Source organism: Lynx canadensis, chromosome A1 (assembly GCF_007474595.2).
Source record: "Lynx canadensis isolate LIC74 chromosome A1, mLynCan4.pri.v2, whole genome shotgun sequence".
Taxonomy (NCBI): Eukaryota; Metazoa; Chordata; class Mammalia; order Carnivora; family Felidae; genus Lynx; species Lynx canadensis.
This window is the reverse complement of record NC_044303.2, coordinates 78,868,419-78,895,953: the sequence shown is the minus strand read 5'-3', so window position 1 is coordinate 78,895,953 and position 27,535 is coordinate 78,868,419. Positions and strand designations below refer to the sequence as shown.

Genomic DNA, 27,535 nt, shown 5'->3' with positions numbered 1-27,535 from the left:
AATGTTGCAGATACTTCTTTACTAGATGTCACCAAGAGGATAAGATTTAATAGATACCGTGTGTCTAGTTGGCTAAAAATTAAGAACAGAATGGACTGTGGACTTAATGAAACAACACTTCTCAAACCATTTTAGTTAAGACTGATCTGCAAATATTAAGGCTTATAATTTCCCAGAAAAGGCAGCATAGCTTCACATGACATCTGTGCAATTTGTTTTATGAACTATGTGACCCACAACCTTAGTCTTTAATTTTCTGGTAATTCCAGGAAAACAAACGATCACACTCACACACACACACACACACACACACACACATTTTTTTATCAACCAAAGTATTACATATTGTGAAATGTTACTAGTTAAATACACAGCCTTTTATATGCCATCGAATCATCAAATGGTAATAAACCACATTGCTTTACTTACTAATATAAGCAGCAGGACGATGTCAGGGTTATCACAAGCACAGGCGATGTGCATTGGTGTCCAAAAGTCTTCATCCTGGTGGTTGACATTGACCCCTCTGTCAATCAGGATCTCTGCAATGAAGGCATTATCATACCGAGCGCACTGAAAGAAAGAAGAAAAAAGGAAACATATTTCAAACAGTGATAAGGTTTATTGCAAATGTCCATGAAAAAAACTCCACTGGCAATCTAGAGTTTGAGAGATGGGGCTAAATGGAGAAAGAATGTATTCATGTTCTCCAGCTCACGTAAGGGGCACGTGGAAGGCTCAAGGGGAAATTACATCCATACACAGTAGAAAGAAAAATAAGAAAATAAGGACAGACATTAGGAAGGGGGGAGATTTTCACTATTTGGGTCCTCTTCTCGTGTGTGTGTGTGTGTGTGTGTGTGTGTGTGTGTGTGTGTGTGTACAAACTTTATTATTTTTTATATGAAATTTATTGTCAAATTGGCTTCCATATAACACCCAGTGCTCATCCCAACAGATGCCCTCCTCAATGCCCATCACCCACCTTCCCTTCTCTCCCACCCCCCATCAACCCTGAGTTTGTTCTCACTTTTTAAGATTCTCTTGTGTTTTGGTTCCCTCCCTCTTTAACCTTTTTTTTTTCCTTCCCCTCCCCCCATGGTCTTCTGGTAAGTTTCTCAGGATCCACATAAGAGTAAAAACATATGGTATCTGTCTTTCTCTGTATGACTTATTTCACTTAATATAACACTCTCTAGTTCCATCCACATTGCTACAAAAGGCCATATTTCATTCTTTCTCTTGCCATGTAGTATCCCATTGTATATATAAACCACATCTTCTTTATCCTTTCGTCAGTTGATGGACATTTAGGCTCTTTCCATAATTTGGCTATTGAAAGTGCTGCTATAAACATTGGGGTACAAGTGCCCCTATGCATCAGCACTCCTGTATCCCTTGGGTAAATTCCTAGCAGTGCCATTCATCTGTAGATAAGATTATCAGAAAATCTTGGACAATTTACCATAATTATCTTTCTGAAATACACATTTCATCACATGATGTTTCTGCTTTAAAATGTACAGAGTTTGTCACTGACCAAAGAATAAAGCTTCACTACTGTACTGTATCCAAGGCAGACATGACCCTTCACGGTCCTTCCGAATTCATCCCCCATCATACTCAAATGCAACCCTCACACCAGTTGCATAGCACAACTAAAAACTCCACAGTGCCAACTTGTAACAGCGAACTATTATAATACAGTGATAAATTTTAATCACTGTATAATACTATGCTTTTTGGAAATTTCATAGACTACTAAATGAAACTCTCCAGGAAATTGTTTTTCTTCTTATATTTACTATTTATAGGTAAAACTCATAAAAATATGCTGGTCAGTGCTGGCTTCGCGGGTGCATGATCTCTGCAGTCATGCGTAGATGGGTCCTGGACTGGGTTTAATGCTCTGTGGCCATCATGAATTTCCCATAATTTTTGAAGAGTCCCACATATTCATTTTGCCCTAGACCTTATGAATTATCTGGTCTACAGAAGTCTGATTTTTTATATTTGTATCTAAAAGGCTACATTAATATCAAATGCATATTAGTTAATTAGTTTAAAAACGGACCTAAGCCAATAAATCAGCTAAATATCTATTAGCAAAATTTATGGGTTGAAAGATATATGCTTTTTATAAGATTTCGATGCATAAAATAAGTTTCCGTCCCAAAAGAAACAGTAGCCATACCACCACCAGAAGTATTGCCATGTCAACTTACCAACCTATTCACTGGATAGTAGAATTTTAAAAAACCACAGGAGCACTTCCCTTATGAGTAACAGGGACCGGATTTACATTCCTGCCTGAATCAGCTGAAACAAAAACAAAACCACTCAGAAAAAATATGACTTCTGAGAGCTGGGAAGAAAGGAGGCGGTCACATTGTTGCTGTCGCTCCAGCTCACAGCCTTGAAGGCATTCCCAAGCTGCAGCACAGAAAGAATCTGTGTCACCCAGGGCCACTCAAGAGGAGACTGAACCAAAAGTCCAGAGACCGAGCTGGCCAGTGCGCACAGGACGGAGTCTGTGCACACACATGTCTTGCTTCAGTGCAGGTGTAGAAGGGGAGATAGGAACCCTGGGCTGGAAGCTACTCTATTCCCACCAAGAAGTATTAAATTCAAGTTCTGAAAGGATCACATTGTTTCCAAATAACTCCAATGCCCCCCCCCCCAAACAGAGCTCAAGATTATTTACAGAAATACAAAAATATTCAGTAACCAACAAGGCAAAATTCACTATGTCCAACATCCAAGAAGAAATGACCGGATATATAAGAAAGCAGGCAAATAAGACCCACAAGAAGGAGAAAGAATGATCAATGGGGAACCAGCTCAGAAGTGATACACCTAACAAAGGACCAAATCTGTGTGTTAAACTGTTACAATAAGCCGAATTCTGTATGTTCAAAACACTGGGAAACCTTTGAACACAGTAAGTAGAGACATGGAAGATAGCAGTAAGACTCAAATTTTACTCCTGGAGATGAGAACTACCATGCCTGAGATAAAAACTATACCAATGAATGGAATCAACAATGAATAAGATGTTGTGGAAGACAAGACTGGTGAACCAGTAACATAGATTCCACAAAGGGCGTGCGAGCAAAAAAATGACTTTAAATAAGTGAACAGAGCATTGGTGAGCTGTGGGACATCTCCAGACAGTAACCACACAGATTGAAATGGGGACTATGTGGATTGATTTATGTTTTTTCCTTAGTATTTAATTCTCATTAAAGTTAGTAATTAGAAGATAGCCCAATTATTAACTGATATTTCAAAGAAAGAAAGAAAGAAAGAAAGAAAGAAAGAAAGAAAGAGGAAGGAAGAGAGAGAGAAAGGGAGGAAGAAAGAAAGAGAAAGGAAGGAAGGAAGGAAGGAAGGAAGGAAGGAAGGAAGGAAGGAAGGAAGGGAGGGAGGAAGGAAGGGAGGAAGGAAGAAAGAGAGAGAGGAAGGGAGGAAGGAAGGAAGGAAGGAAGGAAGGAAGGAAGGAAAGAAGGAAGAGAGGGGAAGGAAGGGAAGGAGGAAGGAAGGAAGGAAGGAAGGAAGGAAGGGAGGAAGGAAGGAAGGAAGGAAGGAAGGAAGGAAGGAAGGAAGAAGGAAGAGAAAGGAAAGAAAGAAAGAAAGAAAGAAGAAAAGAAAGAAGAAAAGAAAGAAGAGAAAAAGGAAGGAAGGAAGAAAGAGAGAGGAAGGAAGGAAGGAAGGAAGGAAGGAAGGAAGGAAGGAGGAAAGAAGGAAGGAAGGAAGAGAAAGAAAGGAAGGAAGGAAGAAAGGAAGGAAGCAAGGAAGGAACAAAGAAAGAAAGAAGTATGAACTGTGGTTCACAAGCATAATACAGTCATGGAAAACATTCATATTTCCCTCCTTGAGACCTGGAGGTCTCAAGAACATAGTCAATGTAATGCAAAATCATGGCACACGTCCCATAGAAAGGAAGATAGAAGCAGGCATCAGTATTGGGATGTGCGGACGCATGTGGGGCAATGGCGGATGTGAAATCTGAGGGATTAGTTTCAGGTCTGAACCAAGATCTCTGCACATGTGATGTACCGTGTCGTGTGTAACCGTAATGAAGACGGTATGAATCGTGGCTCCACCGACAGTGGCTGCAGGCTTGGATACGATGACTAATAAGATACGGATCAGAGTATAAAGGCTCAATAAATAGGTTTTAGAATTGGGGCCTGGATGCAATTTATTTTAGGAAATTCACATGCAGGTAATTCCTGTTCTGTTCTCTTTATCATTTTGATAACTCACTGCATAATCAACAGTGATGCGACTCCTCCTTCCGTGTGTCTGTCAAGATATCCTCATCCTGCACCTCGGGAATCCGCATTTACAATTCAGAGATACCTACAGTTTGCCTTTGTGGTGTCTTTCACCAAAAAAAAGACTTAATTAGATACAGTGCTGAAAATGGTATCAGCCTCTCTCAAGGAAGGTAATTTTTAGATCCACATTTCCACGGATCATGAATAATAATTTGACAGCAATAAATACCTTCTAATCACACTTGTCTGAAAAGATTATGATGGTTGAACATTCCTGTTACAATGTTCTTACAACATTATCGTTAGATAGTAAAGCTAATTCTCGCTAGAAAGAATTTTCTTCAAGCAAATCTTCCTCCCAGTTCAGGCTCCTTTCATCGCTTCAACCAGTTTCTGGCAACAGCTTACAGCACCAAGAAGGTGGCTGAACAGCCACTTTGTCACCTTCAGAGAGCTCTGACAGCACCAGTCCACCTTGACTGCCTGGAACCAAGTCTCCAGCTCCTCCCGTCCCCTTCCCCTGCCTCTCTAAGGTCCAGGCAGGACTGGCTGCATAATCTGTGGGACCCAGTGCAAAAGGGAACAGTGAGGCCCCTTATTCAAAAATGGCTAAGAATTTCAAGATGGCGACAGCACAACATGAAACCAAGCACAGGCCCTGCGGAGCACAGACTCCCGTGTGACAGAGCGGACCGTGTGCCCGTGAAGCCCTCGCTGAACTGCCCAACCTCTCAACCAACCTGCCCCCAACCAGGTCCCTCAAGTCCACACACTGCACTGCCTTCCAGCCAACTTCTGGTTCATTCCCTCACCTGGAAATGTCCACAGAACCTCAGTGGAAATCGATCTCTCTGGAAACACCGTCTCTCCTGCAGCCTTCTTTGGTGTAGAGAAACTTTCTCCTATCAGGCCCTGAAAAGGCTTGGCCATTTTCTGAGCTTATTGATTTTTTTTTTTTAAGTAAGCTTTACGCCCAACATGGGGCTTGAACTCATGACCTGAGATCAAGAATCGCACGCTCCACTGACTAAACCAGTCAGGCACCCCTTAGCTTATGGATTCTTTTAGAATCATTGTCTGTTCACCTTAAAGTGCTTCTTTCTAAGATTCACTCTATCCTTACATACTACCCCTCTTCTCCCATCCGGGTCACTCTCCTCTTTCATCAAAGTTAGGGACTGAGATCACAGTCGTCCCCATGTCTGAGGACATCAGCAACACTGGGTTACCCCCCTCTCTGAAAGCGTGAAGTGCCTTGACTTCAGGACCCCACAAACCTCCACCACGTTTTACTGGAGTTACCGCCCCCTGGTTTACCGCCACCAAGACTGGCTCCACGCTAAGTCATAAGTCCTAACATCACAGCCCGTGACGACAAAAACATCGTGTTCTACCTCCTAAAGCATACTTAGAGAGCAACAAGGCAAATAAGTCTTCCTCCAAGACTGTTTATTGAGTTGGCCAGGATTAGTGACAGGGAACACTCTCCACACCAAGTCAGCAGTCCACAGCTTCTCGGTGACGCATGCTTCCACTCTTTGGAACTGTTTCTAAACAACGGTAACGTTTCGCAAGGTTCAAACCCCATACAACACGTATTCCTGATTCCACTGAAAAGACCCGAGAAATCATAGAAACCAAATTAACAAATACAGACAATTTTAAACTTAAGATGTTCTGTCTTCTCCCCACATCTTGTCATAAGGGATATCTTATGTATTTCAGTCCTTCTGGTTAGCTAAGGAGTATGTCTTGAACAACCCTGAAATCTATCACTCAGAAAATCAAAAGATTTCTCCAAACACTGAATTCACACATTCATCGTGCATACATGAAAGTTATCACTTGCAAGTTTTTGGCTGTTTTTTTTTTTTTTTTAACATGAGTTGGATATACTGTGATATTAGCTTTCTCATTCTCAATGTCTATACATTTTCAGCACACACTTCCCTTTTTACTTCACAGTGTTGATTTCAAAGCCTCTGGGGCAGAGGAGACAAGCAAAAAGTTACCGGGACAACATCTAATTTGATCCAGATACCAGTTATTGAGTGGATATCATGTGCTAAGCACAAGTCTACTATTAAACAAAAAAATCATGTCTGAACTCTCTGGAAGGGGTGGGGGAGGGGAAGCAATATGATTTATACAATCAATTTGTTTTCATCATTGCCCATTTTTCCTGTCTTATCTGTATGAGTTCTCAGCGATTCAAAACATTTTTACAACCAGACACAGATGGACAGAGACAGGGACACACACGTATAGAGATTTCTATCAGTAGCAAAATGAATTTGAATCTGTTGCAATTTTTAAAGTTTTTGAAATCTCTCTAGAACTTCCATATGGCCCTTTGTACTGAATACCAATCCCACCGGCCAGCCTTTCCAGCCAGTGCCTGGATCTGCACAAAATCACTTCGACTTATCTGCCACTATCTCACATTGAGGAACTGCACTCATTACATGCTCTTGACCATACCTCTCATCATTTTTGCTTTTCACGTGCAGATGGTCTCGTACTTACCATGGTTCAACTTAATGATATTTAGACGTTACGAAGGTGTGAAAGAATTTTGAATTTGGATCATGTCCAGGGCTGGCGACACGCAGTTCACCCTCTCGTGATGCTGGGGCAGCAGACACAGCCCCCACACAGCCACACCATCGTGAGCAGAGACAACCGAGATGCTGACAACCATTCTGAACCCAGGTAACCATTCTGTGCGTGTCGTTTGCAGTAGAGAATTCAATAAATTACAGGAGGTAGTCAACATTTTATTAGGAAATGAGCTTTGCGTTCAATGATTTTTGCCCAACTGTAGGCTAATGTCCATGTTCTGAGCACATTTAAGGCAGGCTAGACTCAGCTATAATGTTCAGTAGGTTAGATGTATCAAATGCATTTTGACTTAATGATATTTTCAACTTCCGTGGTTTATCCAGACATAACCCCATTGTAAGTCAAAGAAGATCTGTATCTTCTCCCTGGTAAATACTTGTACTGCAGATTACCTTGCCATACAGAAATGACCCAGAACATCTAAAGTTGAATTATGGTTATTATTATTGCCACCTGCCTTCCAAACACACATATCTTCCAGCCAATTGAACCAAACTCTAATTATAAAACCGGCTATTTCTAAAGAGATTCAGATGTACCATTGATGCATTTCCAGAAAATTTTAAATCCTAATCAAACTTTTATCCTTTTAAGTGAACGTAAACTCTGCCCCTTCGGCTGCAATATTGGTTTGCTTCACTTTGGATCACCAAGATTTTGTTAGGCAACACTCTATTCCAGGTACTGTGCTTGGAAATGTACATGTAATGTTTAATGACATAGTAACTACAGTTGTTTAATGTAATTTTATTAAACATGTAATGTTTAATAACATAGTACCAGACAACCCACTTAAATGAGATTGAGGGTGTTCAGAGCATCCTATAGAGTCACGGTGGGGGCTACCAACAGCCTGAGTAGAACTCGAATAGTACTCCAATATGGGGTACTCAGAACAGGATCTGAGTCTTGAAGGATTGTGGGGGGAGGTGGGCTGAGACATTAATCATAATCGATTAATTATTCACTGAAGATCTACCATACGCCCAGGGTGGTGCCATGCCAGAGTTGGTCTATGAACTAGATACTGTCCCCAGTCAATAGCCAAATTCAAGAGGGTAATGCAGTCAAAAAAGAAGTATGATGGGGAAGTCCAGTGAGCTGTGGGGCCATCTCAGAGAAGCACCCCAAAGTAGGAAACAGCATGAACAATCTGGAGGAGGAATGAAAATAGCTCTTTGGGGAATTACACATCATTTGGCATGGAAGGCCTTTCTGAGCAGGAGAGTTTCAAGTTGATACCTCAGGGAAAACCTTTCTGGGTGCAACATCCAAGTTCCAGTTGGGAAGGCTCTGTCCCAGTGCTCTCCATGCTGGTTGGCTGGGATTTTTCTCAGAGGGGCTCACAGATCAAAGACATCTGTAAAGAATTCCTCACCCATCTGCCTTCACCCTGTCATGAAAGATTCTGATTCATTATAAAGTGGGTTCTATTATTGCAGAAACAAAACAAAACAACAAAACAAAAACCTCGCTGGTAACTTTACTACAGAATTTTTTAGAATTTTTGAATGAACCAGTCCTGTGCGGTACTTTTGCTCAAAAATGAAAACTCACTCCCTTCGGTTTCTGGTGACCTTCTGAGAAATGCCACAATGTGCACTTTTACCCCCTAAGCCATGCACGCAGGCAATCCAAATAAAAATATACCCGCAGTATAGATCAAGGTTAAGATTTTCAGTCAAGATGCAGATGGATACTCTATTAATGATAAAAAATGCTGGACTCAGACTTTCCAGTTATGGATAACATGATTCTCACAGACAAAAGAAATGTTGGATTTTACCATGCAAAGTTGGGCCACACATTTGACTTTTGGGGCACCCAGGTGGCTCAGTCGGTTAAACATCCGACTTTGGCTCAGGTCATGATTTCACTGCTCATGAGTTCAAGCCCCGCGTCGGGCTCTGTACTGACAGCTCAGAGCCTGGAGCCTGCTTCGGATTCTGTGTCTCCCTCTCTCTGCCCCTCCCCTGCTGCTCACGCTCAGTCTCTCTCTGTCTCTCAAAAATAAGTAAAACATTAAAAAGAAATTGAATTAATTACATCCTTGGAAAAATTTAAAGGAGTCATGGTTTCCAGGCAACAGAAACTCTACTTCTAGCACTTTCTAGCATCGTCCTCAGACTGCAGAATGGCTGGACTCTCCTCCTCAATGACATGATCACTTGGGTCCATCTTGCTCATTCAATCGCCTCTGCTTCCTGGTGTACCATCCTGTATCAATGTCCCCTGTTCCCCATCACCCAAGAAACTCCCAGGGACAGTCCCTGGAGAGGGCACATTTTCTTCTGCTATGATTCATTTCTTGCCAGCACTTGGCCTTACAGCTTTCCCCTTATACCTTCCAGGAAAGCAAAGGAGGGTAGAGTAACCTGGTGGATGCCCAGACGCTCCGGAGTGGGGGGGCAGGGAAAGTGTAGACAACTTCCACATATCTATCCACCATGTTTGCTCTTTAATACCTAAATCAGTTTTAAAATAAAATCTTCCTTGGGGCGCCTGGGTGTCTCAGCTGGTTAAGCGTCTGACTCTGGAATTTGGCTCAGGTCACAATCTCAGGGTTCATGAGATCGAGCCCTGCACCGGGCTCTGTGCTGACAGTGCGGAGCCTGCCTGAAATTCTCTCTCTCCCTCTCTCTCTCTGCACCACCCTCTCAAAATAAGTAAATAAACTTTAAAATAAAATGAAATCTTTCTTTAGAAGTTTCCTCCATACTCCTAATATACACATCACAACAAATACTCTGAGCACAAGAGCCCAGATAATATGCCCATTTCACAGATGGGAAAAATGAGTCTCCATGAGCTTCAGCATCTCCTCAAATTTAATGAAAGGAATAAGTGTACATGAAGTTACATATGAGAGGAAAAGACCAACAACAGCTGGCCTGTGACTCTTTTCAAAATACACTATTTTCTCCTCAATTTAAAAGATACTAAGATGTTGAAAAGCTGCTACTGTGGTTATTTTCTAATTACTACTGCTTCTCCCAGCTCCTGAAACTTGAAAGACGTGTATAGTGAAGCCCAATGAACAGCCAATTCAGACACCAGACTTTCTCTTAAGAGCAGGAAGTGATTAAAATTTAAGCTTCTAATAAAAATGCAGCCGTAACCACTTTGATTAATTTCTTCTATTATGTGAAAGATACATGCTGATTATTGTAAATGATCGAGCAATATGTAAAAAGACAGAGTAAAAATGAAAAGGCTTTGTCTCCTTTCCCCAACCTGAGTCACTGTTAAAAATTTTTCTCTAGCCATCAAGATTTTCTCTGCTTTTGAAAAAGTTTCTCTTTCCCTCGTCTCATCTACCTGACTGTACTAAATACACTACACTCTAACCTACTTTTGATATTTACCAATATGTTGTGAACAGATTTCCGTATCTGCTGTGGCTCAGTATTTTTGATAGCTACCTGATGTCCACCATGCAAAGACCTGTCTTTATGTCAAACTAGAATCCACCAGGTCAAAGAAAGTATTGCCCATTTCTAACATATTTCACTTAAGCTTCACTGGGGTCTGCTGCTGTCACATTAAAAGAATTTGGATTTCATACCCCATTCAAGAGGGTTTGGTTACCATCACGAGCTTCTTCTCAAGAGCTCATTTATTAGCGGTCAGAACATAAAACCCTGGACAGTATTTTAGCAAAACCTATGTGATTCTGTTTCCGAATCCATAAATATCATAATTTATTTTTTTAAGTTTATTCATTTATTTTGAGTGAGAGAGAATATGAGCAGGGGAGGGGCAGAGACAGAGGGAGAGAGAGAATCCCAAGCAGACTCTCAACCGTCAGCACAGAGACCAATGTGGGAGTCGAATTCACAAACTCTGAGACCATGACCCTGAGCCAAAATCAGGAGTCAGACGTTTAAGCGACTGAGCCACTCAGGAGTTAAATCTGAGTTTTCATCTATTTGCCCTCCCAAGACTAAATGCCTGGGGTGCAGGTACAGTTACCTGCTGTCAATATTTCCCCCCCGTCTCTCACAGGAGTTGACACCTGCCATATGTTTGATACGTCAATTATTTAATGAAGGGCAGGTAAACAAGCTAATGGGAGGCATTGGTTGAAAGTGTGAAAATTAGATAAAACTAAAGATTTTATATGATAAAATACACTAAAACCTTCTTTGCAAATATTTACCTGTAATCCAATGGCATTTGTTCATCTCCAACATCAAAATTCTCCTGGCACTTCTGAGAGAAATGTACCGAAATCTACACTTGGAATGAGTTCACTCAGCGTTAACTAAGTTAAACGAACAAAACTCCGGAAATCTCAACAATCTCCGCAGCTTATTCTCGGTGGCCCACACAAACATATGCTGCCTTTTTTCCCCAAAGACGTCGATCTGAGCATCTATAATTAGAGCTTCGGTGCTGATAACACATCAGGCTTCCTAAGGCAGGATGCCCCCAAGGTGGGGCGAACAGCAGACAGGCTCAGTTGACATTTCAGATGCCTAAATTGCCTTTTCAATACCTACGGCATGTTGAAACCCTGTAATTTTCTCCCTCTGGCAACCTGCAATTTTTCATTTGCTTTTATTTACTCGGGAACCCCAGCAAAAGGGGACTCAGCACCATGCCCGTAGCCGGTTAGCTGTCACCGGGCTTTCTCATGCGCACTCCTCCTGCGCCTGCCCTTTATCTGAGGCTCGCAGCCCTGCCTCACGGTAGAGAAACGCTACATACGTGCACTGAGTGCGAAGTTGATGCAGCATTTCCCTCTATCTTATCGCTTTAATCCTCTCCTTTCTTTTTTCCTTCTGATTCCACCATTTCTGAATCTTTATACTCTGTGACCTGGGCCTCAAATAACCAATTTCACATTAGCCAAAGAGATCCTCACGTCCTTGGAGCCCAGGCATGCATGCATGCATGCATTCGTTCATTCATGGATAATGGATTGAGTATTTCCTATACATCACACGCCAAGGACATGAAAGTGTCTAAGACAGTCACAGGTTTTGAAAATTCAGGCTAGCAGAGAGAAAAGGCATATCATCCATTAATGAGAACCCATCGTGACAAGATCGCTAGAAGCCAGGAGATCTTCGATAAAAGGGTAATTAAGTCTGATCAGGAGGGTGGACAAAGATGTCAGAATGTTCTCCCCAGGCAGGCGTGGCCTCCTTATCTTTCTCTTTCACTGTTTTCTGCTTACCCGTATTCTGGGTCTTCTCCAATTAGTGTTTGTTTTTTCTCTCTCCCTCAGAAAACTAAACTCCATATGGGCACAGAATGTGTTCTGAACCTTCGCACCCCTAATACCTATCACAGCATCAGTTATTAATTAAGTAGTTAACGCATCAACTTTCCTACTCAACAAACCTGCTGAGCGTCGTCTACGTGCTGGGCACCCCCCAGGCCCGGCAGATAAAATAGGCTGAGGAGAATATGCCCAGTGCCTGCTCTCAGGGAGCACACAGTCTAATAAACAGAACATAATCGTCAGGTCCGTAGTCTGTTTGGTGGCACCAGAAAGAAACCAGCAGCCAGCTGAAAGTCAAGTTGGTCGTGGAGTCATGACGGCAGGCTGCTACATCCTCCAGGGCAAGCCAGGGGAGCCTGTTGTGTTAGAGGACTTCTGAATAGAGACCCAAGCAAATGAAGGCATGGGCTGCGTGGACACCTGCGGAGCAATGTTCCAGGTGGAAAGGACTGGGGCGGGGAGCACCTGTGAACATGGTGGGCACAGCAAGGAGCCACGAGAACAAGAGGGGAGTAGCTGGGGCGGGGCCACAGCGGAGCAGGTCACGGGATGGCTCTATGTAGGACTTTGGGTTTTTCTTGGAACGGGAAGGAAAGCGTCTGGGATATTCGGATGGATGAGTGACGCTGATTGGGCTTCTGCGTGGGAACGGACTTCAGGGTAGGCAAGGAGGGTTGGGGAGAGGAGAGATGATGCTCCCTACCCAGGGAAGGGATGATGGTTTAAGAGAGGGTGGCCATGGTCCGGGGGAAGGGAGACAATGGCATCTGGCTGTGTGTCAGATGTCCAGAAAGCAACCGCTGATTTGCCGAAGGCTAGGATGCACTTTCATGGGCTCGTTACCCTCAAGTGCATAACATATATAAAGAAGTGGCTATTTCTTTCTCTCTCTCACAAAGACACACACTCAGTAATAATGCATTCTTGGCAATATTAACAATGCATTGACGTGATTTGTTCGCAGAACAGGTCTTCCAGCACTCGGATTAGAATAACGGTGTGTTCTCTGAAAACTTAAACAAACAGCTTGCAGGTGTCATTGGAAAACACACGACAAGAATGTTGTATTTGTCCTCAGAGGCCAGAGGGGAAGCTCTGTACTGTCTGCTACTATGTGACCCTGGCCAAAGTGTTTCATTCTCCTGTTTTCTCATTCCAACTAGGAAGGTAATAGAGGCATATTCCCAACCACACTGAGAATGAAAAATTAATTCATATGAAAATGCATCATAAATAATACAATATAATGTATATGTTGATCAATATCTAACATTATCAGGGGCACGTCGTGGCTTAAAAGTTATTTTCGTATCTATTTGATCATCACGATGCACGCAGCGGTAGGTACACATCACAACAAATACTCTGAGCACAAGAGCCCAGATAATATGCCCATTTCACAGATGGGAAAAATGAGTCTCCGTGAGCTTCGGCATCTCCTCAAATTTAATAAAAGGAGTAAGTGTACATGAAGTTACATAGGAGAGGAAAAGACCAGAAGCATCTGGCCTGGGATCTAACCCTCTCCCGATCATCTTTTGATGGGGGAATAGAGACAGGGGTAGACACTCCCAAGGAAAGAGCGTAGAGCCTGGCCTGGTCTCTTTTGAACATGCTGATCACTGCACCTCCTGGTAGAGAGATAATCGTATCGGCCAAGGGGAGGATGCTTGTCTACAGAAGGCTGTTAGCAGCACGTCCCTGGCCTAGGATTATCATCACCATCAGACCCGGACCCAGGGATTAATGAGGCAGGGCCCCACAGAAACATCACACAAGCCACGTAATGATCTGAGTGTAAAATGGAGAGATTTCAAGCCCAAAACACTGCAGAGAAGGAAAAAGTAATCTAGACATCTGTCTCAACCAACGCTGGAGAGAAACAGTTTACATTTCTTCTACAGACTGTCACCTATCAACAGTCTGAGTTATTTTTCCATGCTGCTGAGTGCATAAGAGGATTGTCTGTATCCCAGATATCCTGAGTCTTCTGTGGGTACAAGTTTCTCTTCTATGCACCGGTTCTCAACCTAGGCTGTAAATTAGAATCAGCCGGGGGAGCCCAGAATGGCTATATCCCAGAAAAATTAAGTCAGAATCTCCAGACATGGGGCTACGGTTGGGAGGCGGGTGTCGGTCTTTTATAGCTCCCGGGTGATTCTAACGTGCAGTCAAGGCTGAGAACCCGTGCCGAGTCCTGAAGCTTCCGGCTGTTTGATGTATCGCCTTCTTTCACATAGTTCACAGTACCGCGAAGAAATACAGCTGATCTCTGACCTTGGTAGATGATCCTAAGTGAGGTTTTTCACATTATGTTAATTTTGATATTTTCCAAAATGAAGTCTTGAAGACCAGTAAATTGAAACCTTTCACTTAATTTTTACCTGAATCAGTAACAATTTCTTGCACAGGAACCTAATATTCTTGTGTTCATGCAATTATTTATTTGTTGATTGACTTATTCACTGCTTGGTCCCCAAAGGAATGTAGGTAAGCTTTATTCACATTTATGTGAACCTGGTCACCAGCAGAGTATCGAGAAAGTTCACGGCAGCAATAAAAGCAACTTGTAGAAGCAAGAGAATGATTGCCTAGGAGTCTCCAATGGATACAATACCATCTTCTTCTTTTTCTACAGCATCTTCTTGAGGGCAGGAGTTCTGAGTCCATGTATCAAAGATTAATTACAAACGTCAGTGCAGAAGTAAACACTGCAGGTCAATATCTGAGCCTGATCATTTGGAAACATCATGTGTTGACCAGCCTCTGGCACGTGTACATTTGGCAACTGAGTTTGGAACCCAGGACTGATTCTCCCCCCTGCATCCCCCCAGGCCTGCCCAGGCCATACGGTTCTCACCAGATGGAGCAGGGACCCTCCTGAGGAAACGGGGGTGTGCGGATCCGCGCCCTCCTTCAGGAGCCGGAGCGCTGCAGGACGGAAAGAGGAGAAGGCGGTTAGAGCACGTCTTTTATCCACCCCGTGAATACAAAACCTGTAGCGGTTCATTCAGCTCTAAACTGCAAACAGCCACAAAAGCGAAAGAAGACACATTGATCGCCATCTGACCTCAACTTCGTGTATGCAGGGCTGAGGGCATCTATCTGCACATTCAAACTTAATCCTCTATTTGTCCGTATAATTTCCTATCACAGCTGTGCAAATTATTCAGAAAAAGGAACACTTTTTTAAAAAAAAAAAATTGTATTTACTTCAAGTTAGTCAACATACAGAGTAGTCTTGGTTTCAGGAGCAGAACCCCGTGATTCATCACTTCCATACGACACCCAGGGCTCATGCCAACAGGTGCCCTCCTCAGGGCCTGTCACCCATCTAGCCCAGCCCCCCACCCCTTCCAGCAACCCTCAGTTTGTTCTCTGTGTTTAAGAGTCTCTTATGGTTTGCCTCCTTCTCTGTTTTTATCTTATTTTTCCTTCCCTTCCCCTACATTCATCTGTTGTGTTGCTTGAATTCCACATATGAGTGAAATCACGTGATATTTATCTTTCTCTGACTGACATTGCTTTCAGCGCAATACATTCGAGTTCCATCCATGTTGTTGCAAATGGCAAGATTTCATTCTTTTCGATCGCCAAGTAATACTCCATGGCATATATATACCACATCTTCTTTATGTATTCACCAGGGGATGGACATCTGGGCTCTAACAAAGCTGTACTTTGGCTATTGTTGATAGTGGTGCTATGAACATTGGGGTACATGTGCCAGTTCAGTTAACTTTATTTTTTAATCTCGTTAGGACCCATTGGTTTAAAACAAAGTTTATACTTTGCATGTTAAACCTCCTTTCATGTGACAGTAGTGTACCCATCATTCCAAGAAGCACTATGGGACAAGGTCATTTCTATCTAAATTACTAATGACGGGGGTGCCTGGGTGGCTCAGTCAGTTAAGCGTCTGGCTTCGGCTCAGGTCATGATCTCACGGTTTGTGGGTTCGAGCCCCACGTCGGGCTCTGTGCTGACAGCTCGGAGCCTGGAGCCTGCTTTGGATTCTGTGTCTCCCTCTCTCTCTGCCTCTCCCCTGCTCGCACTCTGTCTCTCTCTCTCTCAAAAATAAAACATTAAAAAAATTAAAAAAGAATAATGCCAAATAGGTCAAAACGTATACCAATTATCACACTAAATGCACAGTCGGAAGGTGACCTGTGTTTCCATTTAACAGCAAAGGTGAAGTCATTAGTACAAGGAACGCCCCGGGCATAAGGAGACCTCTGCGTCTTCCACTGGCTCCAAGGCCAGCCTCGCAGAAAGGCTCATCAGCTCCCCAAAGCACTCTCGTGGTTTCCACAGTTAACAGCAGTGTCACGGTCTCAATAAAAAGCCATTAGTGCATTTTCCACAAAAACTATAATTAAAGCAACAGTGACTCTTTTTTTTCTATTGTAACATAGAACTGAATGAAATGGCTCACATTCAAACTCGTGCCTCACTGAACACACTCTCTTTCCATGAAGGTTCTTGGCAGTCTGGAGTGCTACCTGCATGTACCTTCTTTGCTATGGCACCCCAATTCTTTTATGTGCTCCAATCCCCAGTGTGTCCCCATCGTCCCCAAAGCGGACTGCGCGTCAGAAGGGGCGCCACGGGTCCTGGCGGACACGGCTACTCCGGCAGTCCCCTCTCCAGAAAGGCCATCCCTTTGATGGCATGTGCACTGGAGGTGAACAGGGAAGCAGAACAGCCTGTCCAAAATGAGGGTAAGGTGGTGACAGCAGAGGCCATCCACACCCAGCCCCGCGTGCCCTCCAGACAGCCCTTCCTGAAATCAGAGTGCCTTTGTCCAAATGTCTCTTCCCAGGGAACTCAGACACTTTCCTGTGCTCGGTCCACAGCGGTCACATGTGGCTTCTTGGATCTGTACCTGCTGATGCCCGTCCGCACCCTGAGAGCACCCTTAGTAGGAGAACGTCCACACCTGTTCATCTTCCAAATGGCTTCCTCTTGGGATGCTCTTTCTCCAGTGAAGAATTTAATTCTCCTCGTAAGACAAATTCTCCAAATGTGGGTAGTTTGTTACAACACAACTTGCCCAAGATGGCTGTCTCACGGGATCGAGAGTAACCTGACAGCACGTGGGGCATCCATTTACTTCCTTGGGCATCCTGCCCCTTGGCCATCAGGACAACATCTAGGAAGGCATTGCCTTTCCTATCCTCTCTGTATTTCTAGGAGTGGTCCCGCATGGCACAACAGATGCCCTTTTTCCCCCCTGTTCCTGGCTCTCTCTGTGCACACGAATTGTAAACCGACACACTTTCTGTTCCCTCACATCTTCTTACCCTTAATTTTTAAGTATTTTTAAATGTTAATTTATTTACTTTTGAGAAAGAGAGAGAGAGAGAGAATGGATGAATGAATGAATGGATGGATGGATGAATAGGGGAGAGGCAGAGAGAGAGGATCCCAAGCAGGCTCCGTTCTGTACCATCAGCGCAGAGCCCGATGTTCCTTGAACTCAGGAATCGTGAGATCATGACCTGAGCCGAAATCAAGGGTCAGACACTTAACCGACGGAGCCACCCCAGCGCCCCTTCTTACCCTTAATTTTGAAAAGTCCATTGCCGACAACAGAAAGTGAATTCAACATGTGTATCAATGCTTTCCTCAGAAGATGAATAGCACTTTTCCCCGAATGTTTATTTTTTTAACAAATGTACGTATTCATCTTGAATTAACTAATATCTATAGAGTGCTTTTACAGCTTCTACAGCCAAGCTCTTGAACTACAAATACAGTAGGAGGCAGATTATATCACTTATGACATGTGTAAAATGCCATCAGATTTCTTGAATCGAATCCACCTTGCACATGTGTAGTGAGTTACACATAATAGGAGCCGGTGACACCCTGGCCTTGGGGTTCCACAGACTTGGCTCTGGGGCCTGGCCCCAATGGGAGAGCGACTGAATCCTCTGTGCCTCCGTGTCCTGTCAGATCAAAATAACGGACAGTCACTGGACTCAGGTCATGGGGGCCCTGAGAGAATGGAAAGGGGACGACAGTACGGCATATTCATTGTGCCCCCGGCACTGGGTACCGATCTCCAAAGGATTCCTATTAGTATAATTATTCTAAGTCACAAAACCCCATAATAACACACTTTAGAATCCATAACTTAAGGTTTGTTCTCAATTTTCTCCAAACCTTCTGATTTTTAAACGTCGAATGTAAGCGTAGGACATAAAGAACCCCAACCTTGCAGCATTCACCCAGAGGATGCGTGTGTGATGTGCCAACCATGAAAGGGGTGAAAAGGATAAGGCAGGAGACCCTACAGGATTCGGACACCAGTTTGTGGGCAACAAAGTAGATGACAGGGTTTCAAGCAAAGGATTTGAAAAGATTCATGAGCTGAGCATAATATGGGCTGAATGTGTGTGTGCTTCCCGAATTCCTGTGTTGAAGCCTCAGCCCCCAAGGTGACCAGATCAGGAAGGGGGCTGCCAGGGGCTGATGAGATGGGAATGAGGGAGGTAATGAGGACTGAGACCTCCTGGTGGGATTAGTGCCCTTATTCGGGTACGAAGAGACCACAGCTCACCCTCTCTGTCCTGTGGGGACACAGTGAGAAGGAGGCCATCCATAAATGAGGAAGCAGCCCTCAGCAGCGGCCACATCTGCTGGCACCTTGATCTTGGACTTTCTGGCCTCCAGAACCGCGAGGAATAAGTGTCTGTTGTTTAAGGCCCTGGTCTACAGCATGTCTGTTACAGCGGCTGCTGGAGGGAAACACAAAGGTCTGAAGGGGTCTCTTGCTCCCACCCTCTGTGTAAGTACTGAATGCAGGGTGCCTAAGTGGCTCAGTCGGTTAAGCATCCTACTTCGGCTCAGGTCATGATCTCATGGTTCATGAGTTCAAGCCCCACATCGGACTCTGTGCTATCAGCGCAGGGCCAGCTTCAGATCCCGTGACCCACCCCCCTCCCGCCCCACTCAAACTCACACTTTCTCTCTCGCTCCTTCTCTCTCTCAAAAATAACCATTTAAAAAAATAGATGAATTCTGAAAGCGGATTCACGATCAGGCAGTGGGGTGGCAGTCACAGCAGTGAGCGTGCACAGCTTTGTTGTGGAAGATAGAGAACACACTAGGCAGGCGGGGACACAGCGGGAGTCTGAGCTACATGGCATGGGGGGGGGGGGTCTATGGAGCACTGACACCACAACCAGGGAGAGCAGTCTGTAGGGTGCAGAACATGGATGAGTAATCAAGAGGCAGGGGGAGCCGCACCGGCGTACTGGGATGGATGGGGATGGAGATCTGGGTGAATGCAGGGATGGAGGGAGGGAGGGAGGGAGGGAGGCAGGGAGGAATGGGTGGGTGGAGGGAGGGATGGATGGATGGATGGATGGATGGATGGATGCAGGGATGCAGGGATGGATGGATGAAGGGAGGGAAGAATGGATAGAGTGATGGAGGGAGGGAAGGAGGGATGGAAAGCTGGACAGACAGATATGCCTTTATGTGTTTACTACACATTTTACTGATACAAAGGCTGTGTAACCCACAACTTAGAAATGATTAAATATACAACGCTGAATGTCGTAAATGCCATATAGCCAATTGATCTCACAGAATAATTTTGATGCTTTTTGTTGAACTGTTATATCCACAGCCAGTCTGTGGCTATAATTAGTGCATATGACCTTGACATTTGGGTAGATATTCTCACTGACACTGGTGAGTAGAGCTGGGGGTGGGGGGTGGGGTGTAAAGCTATGGCTGGCAGGCCAAATCCAGCTGTAGATTTTCTAAGACTCTGAATTAAAAATGATTTTTACATTTTCAAGGCATACATAAGAAAAGAAATAAAAAATTAAAAAAACAACCAAAAAATCCAAGAAGACTGGGCAACATAGACTTTATGTGGCCTGTAAAGTCTGACATATTTTCTACCTGGCCCTTTCCAGAAAGTTCACTGACTCCCCTGAAGTATGTCAGATATCACTCACTTATCAAGGACCTGAGAAACATCTGTGGAAGTAAGACCAGGGTTTTTAGACAATGTATCATATTTTGTCACATTTTTGGTGCTGACATAACACATTTATTTTTAATTGTTTAATTTTTATTTTTGAGAGACACAGAGATAGAGCATGAGCAGTAGATGGGCGGCAGAGAGAGAGGGAGACACAGAATCCAAAGCAGGCTCCAGGCTCTGAGCTGTCAGCACAGAGCCCGACACGGGACTCAAACTCAGGAATCATGAGATCATGACCTGAGCCGAAGTCGGACGCTTAACTGACTGAGCCACCTGGGTGCCCCTGACATAACGTATTTGTAAGTGTAGCCCTGAATGAACACATCCTCCAAAACTTCTTAATTCTAGACGATCAGTAAGACAGTAAATGACGCCGACTTTCGTGGTGTAATTCTCTCATCTCAGGCCCCCAACAAGATGTCACCGAACCCAGGGTTGGAAAAAGATGTGACACATGAGACAGCACATGATTGGGGGGCACTTCCAGCACTCACCGCAAGACACAAACGTGACTTCGAGGGCCTAAGTGAACTAGTTAGGAAGTGATGAGTGTTGCATGTTACCCTTGGTTTTATTGCCATCTACCTAACTGTAAGTTTGTATGCTTTCACTTTTCTATAGGCTTTGTTTCCCTGCTGTACAACCAACTGGCAAATTCCTGAAAATTTAACAGTGGGCTCTCAGGGGCTAGGAAGTTAAACTCAGCCCACCACGGGGTGGGGGAAGCCCGAGGTCGAGAAGGAGGGGGGCCAAGAAGGTCCAGGATGAGGCAGGCACAACACCCACGAGCTCCAGAACTTTGTGCCACAGTGACAGACAAGGAAGTCCCACCCCTCTCGTTTGGGCCACACATCAGCCTACGGAGAAAAGAGGTGGGGACCATTTGAGCATGGTTTTTCTCCCTGCATAGAATCTGAGCTATTGTCCCAAAGGGCTGATTTACAGCCCTGAATTCAAACCACGGACTGCACGCTAAGCGGGTTGCCCGTGGAGACCAAGGTGGGGACTCAGCTATTGACAAAATAAACATGTTTTCATATAAACACACACACAAATGGTAGAGTGAGCTAAATTCTAGGTCTTTGCGAAGGGTTAAAACCAGACATTGTAAAGAACTTAGATGCTAAGACATAATGAAGAAAATGCCACGTGCATCCTGATTATTTCATCACAAAGAATTTCAAAAGAGGAGAGGGTCCATGTTTCCAATGCCAACATAGCGGAGCACTTTTCTAAGTACTTGGGGTCTGACAGGCCAAGAGCAGCAGCAGGATAGAGAAATTCCAAAACCAAGACACGAGTCAAAATCCATTTTCTGGCCCTCCAATTACTCCTTTTGGGTAAACCTACCAAACATAGGTTAAAATACTTTCTCCCAAAAGGTACACGTTCACGGCAGCCTCGTAATAACGAGACTCCAATCGCCAGTCGAGTGAAATGGCAGTGTCTTTCTGTGACAATAAAATCCGCAGGAAAACAGCCTGAGGAAAAACAGCCATCTGGGGACCAAACAGAATAATGAAGCTGAGGCTTCCTTTTATAGTGTCGCCGCTTGGAACTGATTCAGCATTTATTGTATATTTGTGGCTTCGTCATCAAGCTGCCACAGAGCTCCGCCGAGATGTCTGTGTGCGGGGCATGATTTGATATTTAAAAAGACACATTCGGTCTTTAAATCTTCAGCCATAGGGGTAAAAAATGGATGAAAAGACATCATAAAATTTTGCTAAGGAGCTTTACTTGAATATGCATAGGCTGTCCCCACTCCACGTCCCCACCATCACCAACAATCCCCAAACCCAAGAGTTCAGCTGGTAATTAGCACTTGTTCCGAGTCTCCAGCTATTACTGTGACTTATCTGGGTGGATGCCACACAGCACATTTAGGATGATTACTGGACAGCAACTGGGGACAGTAACTGCTTTGGGGATCCTGTGAACTGATATGGATACCTCACTACAGCAGCAATCAATGCTCATGTGATTTTCATGATGAGAGCAGGTCTATACTCACAACGATTTTATGTGTAAAATCAATGCCTGGGTGGCTCAGTGGGTTGAGCGTCTGACTTCGGCTCAGGTCATGATCTCACAGTCCGTGCGTTCAAGGCAACGTCAGGCTCTGTGGTGACAGCTAGGAGCCTGGAGCCTGCTTCTGATTCTGTGTCTCCCTATCTCTCTGCCCCTCCCCTGCTCGTGCTCTGTCTCTGTCTTTCAAAAATAAATATCATTTAATTTTTTTTTTTTAAATCAACAGAGGGAAGGATACGTGAAACACACCATAATCTGGGGTTCTAGTTGGAAGTCCGGTGAAGGCATTTTCTAGAGAGAGGAAAAGACAACTCTTAGGTGATAAAATGTCAGCAAGTGGAAGGCTTGGTTGGGGGTGGGGAGGTGTACAGGAGTTTTTGATTTATTTGCTCAACTCTTCTGCGAGTTTAATTTAATTTCTAAATAAAAAGTTACAAAGAATGACCACAAAAAATCAAGGCAGGGTCCTTTTGCCCCTGAAAGGATGGTAGAAACATCAATTGAAGACTTCCAAAAAGGTTGGGGAGCCTGGATGGCTCCATTGGTTGAGCGTCGGACATCGGCTCAGGTCATCATCTCGCGGTCTGTGAGTTCGAGCCCCGCATCGGGCTCTGTGCTGATGGCTCGGAGCCTGGAACCTGTTTTGGATTCTGTGTCTCCCTGTCTGTCTCTGCCCCTCCCCCGCTCATGCTCTGTCTGTCCCTGTCTCAAAAATAAATAAACATTAAAAAAAATTAAAAAATATATTTTAAAGACTTCCAAAAAGGTAGATGTGAGAATTTCCGTAACAATCGATAGTCTTCTAAGAAATGCTTTAAAAGGTTTATCTTATCGGGGCGCCTGGGTGGCGCAGTCGGTTAAGCGTCCGACTTCAGCCAGGTCACGATCTCGCGGTCCGTGAGTTCGAGCCCCGCGTCAGGCTCTGGGCTGATGGCTCAGAGCCTGGAGCCTGTTTCCGATTCTGTGTCTCCCTCTCTCTCTGCCCCTCGCCCGTTCATGCTCTGTCTCTCTCTGTCCCAAAAATAAATAAACGTTGAAAAAAAAATTTTTTAAAGGTTTATCTTATCAATATGTCAACAAGGAAGGGAAGCAGAAAGCAGGAACGTAGAGATTAGGTTATTAACCCCACAGGCATGTCTACTTGCACAGCAGGAAGGATTCCCCGCCCTAAGTAGAACTCAAATTTTAGGATGTCTAACAATGACTTGAGTTTTTTTTTTTTAATAGATTTTTCTAGTTCAGTGATTCTCAACCTACTTTTCATTATCACTTCTTCTCTGTCAACGTCTACCATGAAATTGTAGTACCACAGGCATTCTGTCCATCTGTTCAGGTGCTGTGACCTCTGGAGGGCAATAGCCCATTGGTAAAGTTAACACTTTTCTCCCCCCAGAAAGACTTAGGGCCATGTCTCCCCAACCCTTCAGAATCACGCCCTAGTCCTAAGTCCAGATACTGATTCAGGCATCCAGGGATGGGATCCAAAACTCTGCATTTCAAACACACACTCCAGGAGATTCTGGTGCAGATAGCCACCTAAATTCACTTTGAGACAAAGTGCTAGGATTTTATAATCTTGGAAAATTACCTCCAAACACCTTACTTGGAACAAGAGAATTCATGGCAATGTTAAGAACTCACGGCAGATCCTTTCCCATTAATCGGTCATTGAGAACGTGGCCCCTGGCACTACTTGAACCACGGGAACCGTCACAACACACTATTTATTCTCAATAAATGAATACTTAGCCAAACCTGTCTGAGCTGAATCTTGGTTTAGGGGGTGATCTGAGAGGTCAAGGTCCGAGTCAATGGGGAGGCCTCAGGTGGTGCTGGAGTCCAAGTCTGGGGCAATGATGCTCAACCCTCATTATGCTTAGAATGTCTCCCAGAACTTAAAAATAAATTAATCCCCCGGTTCTGTCACCAGATTCTTAAAATCAGGAAGTGCCCAATTATGTATATGTTTTTAAGGTCAAAGTACCTTGATGATTATGATACTGGGAAGGGTGGGAAACAGTGGAAATCAGCATCCAAAGGGCTGGCTGGCCTATTTGCACCCCAGCCCACAGCGATCTGAAGAGGGTCTAGCAGGTTATGAAGCTCACCTTGAGGACTTGCTTGGGTTCTATATTCAGGGGAGGTGCTCAGTCACACATTAAGTGGTTGCTTCTGATTTGGATCAGGTCTACCTATGATAGAAGATAGGATCCAGTAGGCAGAGATGGAAAGATTAGGACCTGAGGTCCCTGGGTGGGGAAAAACACCTATTTGGGAACAATGCTGGGGGTGTGTGACCAAAGCAAACCCCCTCAGGCTTAAGGTTCCTCTTAACAATGGAACAGACCCCACCTACTCCCCCTCGGGGTTCTCTCAGGAATTTGATTAAAGACATACTTATGGCCAGAGACCACCCCTCCTACAATGGAAAGGAGCCCATCAGGAATGGACAACCCAGCACCTAGAGCGATCCAGCCAGTAAGGGTAGAGCCTGAAAAGGACCAAGGGGGAAGGGATGGCGGAGGGGGAGGGCTGACCAGAACCTTATAAAGCAAGGACCCTCCCCTACAGTCCTCGGCGTTCACTTTCCAATGTCCCCTCTCAGGAAAGAGAGCTTTGCTACTACTCTTCCCTTCTGATCTTACACTTTTAATAAACTTCTGCCCGATGCTCATTCTGTGTCCCCCTCTTCCTTCTTCGAAGGGGCGAGACAACGAACCCTGGGTATTGTGGTGAAAAATCCTGCAACAACCCGCATCAACAGGACATTCAAGAATGCCACCAGCCACTCTCCTGGAAGAGGAGACCCAGGTGGTCAGGGACGAGTTCGGGTTCTAGGCTTAGCAAGAGAACTACAGACAAATCAATCACGTGCACTGAGGACCACCTTAGTCATAATGACCTACTGAGTTTCTGGTAGTTAAGGCTAATTTCGTATTACTTTGCAATGAGTTTTTGTTGTTGTTTTTTCCTTTTTGTTTTTGTTTTACTTTGCAATTAGTTTAAGAGTTCTGCTTTCCTACTAAACTTGGTCAAAACTGGATCTGATTAAAATCTGGAAGTTGTGAGACTGAGATCCAAGATCACCACGGCCAGGCTGATTCAAAGCCCCACCTAACCCGCTTGTGCAGCTGTGACTAATGCAACAAATGTCCAGTGCCTGTCTTTTATGCGCTAAGCACTGTTTCAGGAGTTGGAGGTATAGCAGAGAAAAAAAATAGAACAAATCCTGCTTTCATACGTTTTATAATGTTGTGGGCAACAACACATGAAGACAGAAGGCAAACAAGCAATTATTGTATATTAGAAGGATTTGTAGTTCTCGAACACTGGCTGGATATGGTGACTCTTTTTGGAAAATGATTTGCCATTTCTCTCTTCAAATGTTGCTTGTAACCCCTTTCCTCCCTTCCCCACCTTCAAGGCCATCACTGGCAAGGAGCTGAAAAAAGTATTAAAAAAAAAAGGCTTCTATCAAACTCACCTGTTCTGTAGAATTTCAACATATATTACTGTGCTTATATGCCTGGCAGGAATGAGGAGTGGCCTCTGTACCTAAACCAATCCTAAATCATTACCTCTCTGAATATTCCAGAACAGACCCAAAGTGACGGTTTTACAACCACACACAGTTAACTGCACCCTATTTGTTCAGACTGCGATGGAGGTATAGTAAATCCAGAATGTACACAATATAAATGCATGCTTTGCTTTTTATTTTTTCTCTATAATCCTCTGTCAATTTACAACACATAACTTCAAAATGGGCTTTATAGTTCAAATTTTAGAAGTAGCCTTAGCTTAAAAAAAAAAGGATTCATTTTCCAAAAATGGTAAAACAAATGACGTACATAATTGACATTGCTACTAATCTAGAATTCTCTTTACATCTTATGGTAAAAAATGGTAAAAAAAATGGTAAAAACATGAGGTACACAATTGACGTTGCTACTAATCTAGAATTCTCTTTACTTCTTAGGGCAGTAAAAAAAAAACAAACAGAAAATAATATAAAAAACATCCTTCAAAGTTACTAAAATGTGATTTACTTGAAATGAAAAGTAAAACAAATATTTACCCTCTTTTAAAAGTAAGGTAAAGGGGAATGGTGGGGGGGGCGAGCAAAATAGGGGAAGGGCAGTAAGACTACTGTCCCCTGAGGAGCCCTGGAGTAACACACAGAATTGTTGCATCATTACATTGTATACCTGAAGCTAATATCACATTGTATGTTACTTTTACTTGAATAAAAATAAATCATGACAAGCCAGTTTCAAAAAACTAAATCTTAAAAAAAAAAAGAAAAAAAAATAAGGCAAAGGGGAGAGAAATATCTGAGTATTTATGCCACTGACCACGACCTAAAGATAAACTCAGACAGAAGAGAGCGGTAGAAAGCATCCTAGGCTAATCCTTGATTTGTTGGTAGTTGGGTAGATGTAGTCTTTTATTCTTTCTTATTTCCCCTCCAGTCTTCCTCACCAGGTAACTGACAGACATAACACTGAGTGCAGGGCATTTTGTGAATTCCAAAGGGTTTCACAGATATTCTTGAGTTTTAAACTCATTTTAAAAGTGAAATTTCAGGGCGCATGGGTGGCTCAGTCGGTTAAGCGTACGACTTCGGCTCAGGTCATGATCTCACGGTCCGTGAGTTTGAGCCCCGCATTGGGCTCTGTGCTGACAGCTCAGAGCCTGGAGCCTGCTTCGGATTCTGTGTCTCCCTCTCTCTCTGCCCCTCCCCCATTCATGCTCTGTCTCTCTCTGTCTCAAAAATAAATAAACCTTAAAAAAAATTTTTTAAAAAAAGTGAGATTTCATATGAGCAAAGTTTGCTCTGCCAACCTCCACAAATTGGAGCAACAGACTCCCTGAAGAAAACTGGAAAGGCTCAACAATTTTTTTTTCAATGCTTTAATTCTTCAATGAGCTAAAAATAGAGTGAAGTATTACACGGAAAGACACCAGGTACCTTAAAGCGATCACAAATGAAAACACTTGAGAATTGGTCCAAGAATAGGCAATGTATGAAAGAATAAAATGTCTACCACCGGAATGTTTCCAGGTTTGGTCGATTATGAATACAGCTGTTCCCAACATTCTTGCACAAGTCTTTTTGTAAAATAATGTGTTCATTTTTACAGGGCACATACCCGGAAGTGGGAGTGCTAGAATACAAAGTATGCACGGATTTGAATGTACTAGGAATTGTCAGAGCTTTCACAAGTGGGTTATACCATTTTACACTCCCACCAGCAATACACCATGTTCAAATTGTTCCACGTTCTCATCAATGCTGGATACTGGGTATTTAATGGAGCCATACTTATGGGGAGGACGACCTCTCTCCACGTGGTTTTCATT

General features: G+C 43.8%; 1 protein-coding gene across 1 annotated transcript in view; it reads right to left on the bottom strand.

Moving 5' to 3' along the window:
- The window catches only part of MYO16 (myosin XVI), a 493,885-nt gene that overhangs the window by 403,054 nt on the left and 63,296 nt on the right, over nt 1-27,535 (bottom strand). The window contains exons 3-4 of the mRNA XM_030314012.1: nt 14,996-15,066; nt 430-573 (exon numbers count right to left, since the gene is read on the bottom strand). Of these exons, the coding sequence (XP_030169872.1) occupies nt 430-573; nt 14,996-15,066 (215 nt within the window). The remainder of the gene's footprint in view (nt 1-429; nt 574-14,995; nt 15,067-27,535) is intronic.